Raw genomic sequence first — 8316 nt, 5'->3', positions numbered from 1 at the left:
GTGTTGAAGGCCAGGTTGGATGAGGCTTTAAGCAACCTGGTCTAGTGGAAGGTGTCCCTGCTGATGGCAGGGGGGGTGGGACTGGATGGTCTTTAAGGTCCCTTCCAACCCAAACCATTCTATGATTCTATATGCCTAGATAGCTTGACAGGTACTTGGTTACACCTTCACAGATTTAAACAATTTGTTTTTTGGACAAGAAAAAAAGCTAGATTGAATTTATTAACAGTATTTATGTAACTTCTTTCAGCAATCAGACTTTTGTAAGTAGAGCTCTGTCAGAAAAAAGATGAATTACTGTATCCATGCTTCCTCTAGAACACCTTCTCATGGACAAGAAGGCTTGACTCCTCGTGGAGGACTAACTCCTAAACCTGTGGTTGGTACAACTCCTGGTAGAACTCCACTGCGTGATAAATTGAACATCAACCCGGAGGAGGGAATGGCAGATTACAGTGACCCATCTTATGCAAAACAAATGGTAAGAAGCACTTAAGAAGTAGAAATTAGTGCTCTATTAATTTTAAGGAGTTTTAATTCTCGTTATCTGAACAGAACTTTATTTTATAGCAAGTGTTATTTCTACTGCTCATCTACAGATCTGTACTAATCACTTAGTAAAATCAAATCTTTATTTGAAGGAACAGAAACCTTGTCACTCAGAACAGCTTTCAGTGTGCTCAGTAAAAGCACTCTGAAGCTATTTGTCAAAGAAGACATAGTTAAGTTTCAGTTCTACTTGGATCTTTGAAGCTGAGCAGGAAATATATCTCAAGGAAAGATTCATTTTTCTTGCAGTCCTCCCTCAAATCCCTCATCATCTTGGCTTCCCCATTTACCTGCAGGACCTTTTCATCAGTCTGACCTGTTGACAACATTGAGCTAAAGGAGTTTAATTTTTGCCATTAGGAGCACTTGCTTTTGAGATGCCCAGTAATCTGAGTCCCATCTCGATTCTTTCATCGCCTTTGGCAACAGATGTTTCCATTCTTAGAGATTCGACCAGATGTACCCTGCCAATTAGAGATGGTATAAAAGGGCATTTACCTAATAGGTAGCACCTTGGGAACTCCTTTTATGTGGCTGTTTCTGCAGCATTAGCTGTGACTTTGGGTATCTCCTGCCAGCACTATTGATGTTTTTCTATTTGGGCAAGCTAAGGATATCCACTTCAAGTTTTTGGCATGTTCTTCTCACAAAAATAACTCTTCAAGTTCAGAATTTCAGATTTCCTCTTAGCTTGAAGGACAAGGTTTACTTGATGTCCTTATACTTATTTTGGTTCTGTCTTAGCCTTTTTGTAGTAAATAGGCTTTTTGCTGCTAGAAGAAAAACTGGGGCTTCAATTTCCTTATGGACTCTGCTGGTTTCCAGACCTAGTGCTGTTTGTCTCATTTTCATACTGTGCCACAATTCCCAGATTTGTGAGCAACTACAAGGAAAAAAGTTCCAGTTAGCAGCTTGCAAACACCCCTGTGTCCCTCATCAGTGTGGACACATTTTCACATATTTTCAATTTCTTGAAAGGTCTCTGCTGTTGTACTGAAAGTAGTGGCCAGCAGGTCGAGGGAAGTGATTCTCCTCCTCTACTCCTCTCTTGTAAGGCCCCACCTGGAGTGCTGCGTCCAGTTCTGGAGCCCCCAACACAAGAGAGACCTGTTAGAACGAGTCCAGAGGAGGCCACCAGGATGATCCGAGGGCTGGAGCCCCTCTCTTATGAGGACAGGCTGAGAGAATTGGGGCTGTTCAGCCTGGAGAAGAGAAGGCTCCGGGGAGACCTAGCAGCCTTTCAGTACCTGAAGGGGCTACAGGAAGGGTGGGGAGGGACTTTTTATAAGGGGCAGGTAGTGATAGAACAAGGGGAAATGGCTTTAAACTGGAAGAGGGGAGATTTAGATGACATATTAGGAAGAAATTCTTTCCTGTGAAGGTGATGAGGCACTGGAACAGGTTGCCCAGAGAAGCTGTGGCTGCTCCTCCCTGGAAGTGTTGAAGGCCAGGCTGGATGAGGCTTTGAGCAACCTGGTCTAGTGGAAGGCGTCCCTGCGGATGGCAGGGGGGTTGGAATTGGATGATCTTTAAGATCCCTTCCAACCCAAACCATTCTATGATTCTGTGAAACTACTGAGAGGGAAAGGTGCTGTGCTGTTATTTTACTTGAGTGTATTTCAGCCCATTTGAAGACGTTACTAGCTATTTTTAAGAAAACCATCTGTTCTTTTTAGGATCAGAGAGTTTCTGTGCTTAATAGTGCATAAACTCTGGGGTGGTGGTCTGTAAGCCAGCCTGGTTTACTAGCATGTCTCATTTGTCAGAGGGTTTTTTCTGTAGGCTTTGTAGCAGACTAAGATGTCCAGATGATATTAGTTGTGTATTGTTTATGTCTGTTAGTGTAGATGAATGGAATCTGGTTGTATCTCACCTTAGTGTATGAATCCAGAAGCTTTGTATCTTACTGTGACTTCAACAGGAGAGAGAGTCCCGCGAACACCTCCGCCTTGGACTCATGGCCCTTCCTGCTCCAAAGAATGACTTTGAGATTGTTTTGCCTGAAAATGCAGAAAAAGAACTTGAGGAACATGAAGTGGATGAAGCCTTTGTAGAAGACACTGCTGATATCGATGCCCGCAAACAGGTCTGTGTGTGTGATGCGGGTAGTGCCTTTTGTTTAAAATAAAATGTTCTTTGTATGGTTCTGATAGTTCCATACCTGTTTAGTGGAGGTAGGACAGCTCCTACAGGATAACAAAGTGAAATTTTTCTGTTTGTAAAAACAATCTTTTTTCCATTTATTGCTTATCTTAATTTTTGTGATACAAATCTGTGTTTGTTTTATACCTTCAAATAAATGTGGTTTTGAGTTCAGAAGGGTTTTGCCAATGGCTGTGCTTTGAAAAGTGAATAAAATATATATAAAATAAAAAAATCCTATGTTCTACTATCTTCTAATATGATAAACATTTCCCAGAATTTGATTCCTAACATGTCCCATTTGGAGAGGAATACATTATATACATATATATATGTATGCCTTGTGCATACACACCCTAATAAAAACCCTGAATAAATTATGTGTGTGGAATAGAGAAAAGAAATTAGACTTGTAATATCATACAAGAGAATAGCGTCCTGCCCTTCAAATGAAGGTGTGACATGGCTGGAAAGTCTTGGTCATCGTTCCTTAAGGTTTTGAGAACACTGCCTTTTTATGTTACTGCTTGAAAGTGAAATGTAAGGAGAAGACTCATGTTTTTACTTGAAAGTGAAATGTAAGGAGAAGTCTCATGTTTTTACACTTTCACGAGTATTTTTTTTAGTGAAGGTAGTTACTTTATGTCATTAAAGAAGACAAATAGAGTCCTGACTGCAAATTTAAGAGTCTTTCTTTTCCTGGTGGATTTCATGTCTGGAGAGTTACAGCAGTTGTCAAACTTGATGTGGAGAAATTCATAAAGAACAAAATCTGCCGGGGTTGAGGCTGAAGGAGAACTTGATGGCTAGAAATTATTTTTTAAGATATCTCTCCTCTTGGGTTAGTGTGCTGTGCTCTTCCCGTTTACTTTAGAGGCAGTAAATTACGATGTCATCACATTATTTGGCTCTTTATGTCTTTATACTTCAAGAAATCTTTGCTACAATAATCAGTTAGTTTTTATATCACATAGGAAGCACCTGATTGTCTGATGGTAGCTGGAGTAACACTAAGTTTGTTTGTCTAGGCTCTCCGAGAAGCAGAACGTGCAAAGGAACTGAAGAGAATGCACAAAGCTGTTCAGAAGAATCTACCACGGCCCTCAGAAGTAAGTGGAAACAAAATTCACTTCTAAGGAAAAAAAAAAAAAAAATAGAAATAAAGGTTTTAACCATTGTAGGAGGAAATACAGTCAAAGTAGATTATGAGAGAATGAGAGTTACGGGAAACTTTCGTGGTGAAATTGTCATGAGGATTTCATATGCACAGATGAAAGCACAGTTGGGTGTTTGGATTGCTGTCTGCATGCCACGCTGCAACGGATCTTGGCACCTGTTCTGTGTGGTTTAGTTGATATATAAAATCCATACTCAGGTGGAGGTGTATGAATTTAATATGATCTTTGGTGTGTAGGAAGTTTATCAACTTTTTTTTTTTCCTTCTTTTTTTCCTGGACAGGTTAATGAAACAATACTGAGACCCTTAAATGTGGAACCACCTCTAACAGACTTGCAGAAAAGTGAAGAGCTGATAAAGAAAGAGATGATTACTATGCTTCATTTTGATCTTTTACACTACCCATTTGGAGAGCAGCTTAGTGGTAAGAAGGGGAAAGGCCCAGGATTTGGAAGCAACAATGCAGAGCATATGGCTTACTTGGAACAAAATCCTTATGAGAAGTTCTCCAAAGAAGATCTCAAGAAGGTGGGAGCTCTATGGCCTAATTACTGGTGACCTAATGTCTCCTTATGTCATGGTCCTGTAATCTTGCAAAAAAGGGTGGATACAAGCCTGCACAGAATCAGATCTCCAGAGGGCTGTATGAAGAGTTGTAAGGATGATTTAAGTGCACATTTTCTTTTGTGTGAGCTGATGTTAATCTAGGCCCTCAGCAGAATGCTGAGGGTGCTGTATTTGTCCAGAGGCATTGTCTTTTGGATACAATTTTGAATGTATTGTGATTGTTTATCATTTTAAGTAAAGGTAGGAGCTCTAATACCCCAACAGCTACCAAATCCTACTTTGCTGTTTCTGGAAATTGATGTTAAATCATTCAGGCTTTAAGTAGATGTGATATCCACATCCATTCTGCTGCCTGTGTAGTTTCTTAATCCAGAATTACTAAGTGGGGTTTTTTTTTCATAGCAGTGCAGACTAAATACGACAGTGGTAGGCAATTTACAACTTGGAGCAGCAAATCAAGTTGTTTAATTATGCTTGTCAAGCGTGATCCAACAGAGCTGTGCCAGTGCAGAGCCTGCTGGGCTATGGCAACTGATCTTAAAGCCTACATGGTTAAAAAGTGCTGAATAGGCAGAATAGGTTGTTGCTGGATGAAATGAGTAGGCTGTCTGGGCACTGTGTCCTGTTTTGCATTGTGATCCCAAGTTAAATAGCAGTCCTGTACCAAGGGTTCTGGTTCGGGTTGTTCATTTATTTAAACAGCTACAGATGTTGCTTTTTGCTGCCAAATGACAGACAGACAGTTCAGACACACAGGGCTGTGGTTAGCTCTTTCAAAGAGTTTCACCTGTGAAGTTGTGCCAGTAACCTTTGACCAAATGCTTACAGGAATAAATATGAGTGACAAGGACAAAAATCACGTGCCACCAAGTCAGTTATTTTATGCAGACTCCTGCTATCTCAGACTTGCATTCTGACAATAGCTGTGGTATCTCTGCACCTAAATCCTGTATTGCTTTAAAGTGACTCTAAAGATACAGAAGCAGATTTTAAATCTGTCTCCTTGACCGTATCTGACCAGTGAATCAAGAGTCTAAAATGAGAAACAGCAAACAGTATGTACTTCCAATTTGCTGTTAAATGAAAAATTATACTTGAAGATTTCTGAGCAGGAGAAGTTAAAGATGGAAAATACAGTTAGATGATGAATTTCACTGCCCTGTCAGTGTCAGATTGTTCCCTTAGGAACACTCTCTGAGTGCTTTCTCTGGTTGTTTTGAAGTGCTACGAGAATTGGGTTTTCTGCCACTTCCCTTAGAGACTATTACACAGTCCAGTAGTTTTTGTGTGGAAACTTTCTTCAGAGTCACTGGAAACTTTGTCTCCTAACTGATGGGCAGCAGTTTTTTGCATCCTTGCTCCTGCTTGCTCTCTAACATTCAACCTAATATTCCCTCTTTGCATAAAATCAAATTCAAACAGGGAAGTTTTCCTGTCTCTGCAATCTCATCTGGGGCTTGTTTATTTTGCTTTATTTCTTCATTTGTTTTAAGAATGAAATCGCTTCATAAAATGCTCCTTTCTTTTCCTGATGTGTGGTACTCTTTTGGGAGGGATTAGCAGTGGTGCTAAGCACGGTGTGCTGAGCTCTTAAAGCTGTGAATCTGTTTTCATGCCACTACTAAATAGCCTTAAGTAATTCCTCAGTGTACAAATAGAGACTAATTGAAACTGAACCTTTATAAGATTTAGCTTTGTTAGGCGTGGTTAGAGTACTCACTATTTTATCTGTCTTGATCATCAAGGACAAGTAATTAATTTTGCTTTCCCCAGTATCCCTGGAATCATGTAATGTGGTGATACCTAAATTATTTCCTGGGCCATATATTGTTATAAAACACACATCTGCTTGTACTGAGATATCTGCTGCTGATACGGAAATTTGTGGTGCACATATAAATCCTGTTGAAAGGGAAGACATGCACTTATAACCAATGAAGTCCAGATCAGCAAAGATACTTTAGTTTTTTATTTACAAATAAAATTTGGAAGGACCTGGATGCTTACATAGTTTTGTGGGCCAGGCTCTTTGTCAGAAATACTGAGTTGTGAGAACAAAGTGAGTCTTTTCAGTTCACTGTAAGTTACTTTGTAAACTAAACTGGAAACAGCAGAATGCTCATATCTCACCAGTAGTTCTTTAGCAACAGAATATGTGTTAGTTCAACTCAGAGTAGTATTTCCTGCAGTGGAGCTTATACAGCTCACCCATTAATATTTAAGAGTTGACTTTTCAGGTTGTGTGGAGAAGGACGAGCAAAAGGAAATGAAAAGTGATTTTTGTTTCACAGAACAGCTGCTTCTGTCTGTACAGTTCTCCCTCCCCTCAAGGTTCTTGCCTTTATCTCTTTTCTTCTGCAGCAAGATGAAGTATCTAGCCGTGCCACAGCTTTCATTAGCTGCAGCAGAGTGATGTCAGGTTTGGCCAAATTATATAAAATGAAGGATAGTTGCACTGTGAGTAGCCTTCTAGCCTGGGTTTCATTTATAATCCACAGCATCTGTGTTAGATTTCATAGTTAGCTTAACCTGATGGTGAGCTTTTAGTATGAAAAGAGAAACTGCCCCTGTGAATTGCACACCGAAGGACTGAAAACAAGAGGAATTTTCTTGTATCCTGTGTATTGTAACTGCAATTTATTTCTCATCATTTCCAACAGGCCCAAGATCTACTGGCACAAGAGATGGAAGTGGTAAAGCAAGGAATGGGGCATGGAGAGCTCTCGAGTGAAGCTTATAACCAGGTGTGGGAAGAATGTTACAGCCAAGTCTTATACCTGCCTGGACAGAACCGCTACACAAGAGCTAACTTGGCCAGCAAAAAAGACAGAATAGAGTCACTTGAAAAGAGGCTTGAGGTCAGTGTTGCTTTTTTTCTGCTTTTTGCACCTGTTTTTTGGGGTTTTTTTTTTAAAAAGTTTCTCCCAGTGTTGTTTCTTTTTTTCTATGTAAGAATTACATGTTACTTGATAAATCATTCGGCTCTTTTGGTGGGATTCCTTTGAAAAAGTTGTTGAGGAATTTTACTAGAGAGTTCATAGTTCTTGAGGTGTTTAAATTGCCTTCTCTCATCCTCCTCCTTTTCTTAAATAATATCCCTAGAGTATTCCCCCACACAGTTTCTCTTTGAACTATTAGCTGTAAGACTGCTCATCTCACCCACTTTGTTCTCAGCTGGTGAGTAGGTCAGGTTCTGCTCTCTCTTAAATCCATGTGGATTTTTTTGCTATTTTCTTAATCTCCACTATTAGCATATCACATACCTGATCTTTCTAGTTTTGCATTTTGTCCCTTGTAGTGACCAGTACAAGATACTTCAGAGAATGATGCTTAAAAGCAATATTTCTGTCCCAAAACTCCTCTCAGATTCTCTTTCCAACTTAAGATTTGGTTTCTGGTTGACTAATGCAGGTGTGAAGGTCCAGATAGTCCTCAATTCTTCCCAGACTAGCCAATTCCAGTGATTCCCAACACAAGAGAGACCTGGAGCAGCTAGAACAAGTCCAGAAGAGGGCCACTAGGATGATCTGAGGGCTGGAGCACCTCTGCTGTGAGGACAGGCTGAGAGAGTTGGGGCTGTTCAACCTGGAGAAGAGAAGGCTCTGGGGAGATCTTATAGCGGCCTCCCAGTACCTGAAGGGGCTACAAGAAAGCTGGGGAAGGACTTTTCATAAGGGCAGTTAATGACAAAACAAGGGGAAATGGGTTTAAACTGAAAGAGGCCTTAACTCAACAAAGCATTAAGATTTAGTAGGTTGTCCTGGGATTGGAGGGAGTTGTGTATAGAGAGGAAATAATCTGAAGTATGGTGCACTAAGTAGAAAGCAATTCAAACCCTTGGGACACTGATTTCCTTTGCCTTGTCCCCTCTCTATAGAGTT

The 8316-nt window shown here is 40.3% G+C and overlaps 1 protein-coding gene across 1 annotated transcript; it reads left to right on the top strand.

Moving 5' to 3' along the window:
- Positions 1–289: 289 nt before the first annotated feature.
- LOC104521348 (cell division cycle 5-like protein) lies at positions 290–7293 on the top strand (the record flags this gene model as incomplete). The annotated part of the gene is made up of 5 exons (XM_010163318.2): positions 290–481; positions 2471–2635; positions 3720–3800; positions 4151–4396; positions 7096–7293. Coding segments are annotated over exons 1-5 (882 nt in total), but the record flags the coding sequence as incomplete, so codon positions are not given.
- Positions 7294–8316: the final 1023 nt, after the last annotated feature.

The sequence above is a fragment of the Antrostomus carolinensis genome, unplaced genomic scaffold (genome assembly GCF_000700745.2).
Source record: "Antrostomus carolinensis isolate BGI_N321 unplaced genomic scaffold, ASM70074v2 scaffold3140, whole genome shotgun sequence".
Lineage (NCBI taxonomy): Eukaryota > Metazoa > Chordata > Aves > Caprimulgiformes > Caprimulgidae > Antrostomus > Antrostomus carolinensis.
This window is presented reverse-complemented; position numbering and strand designations above follow the sequence as displayed.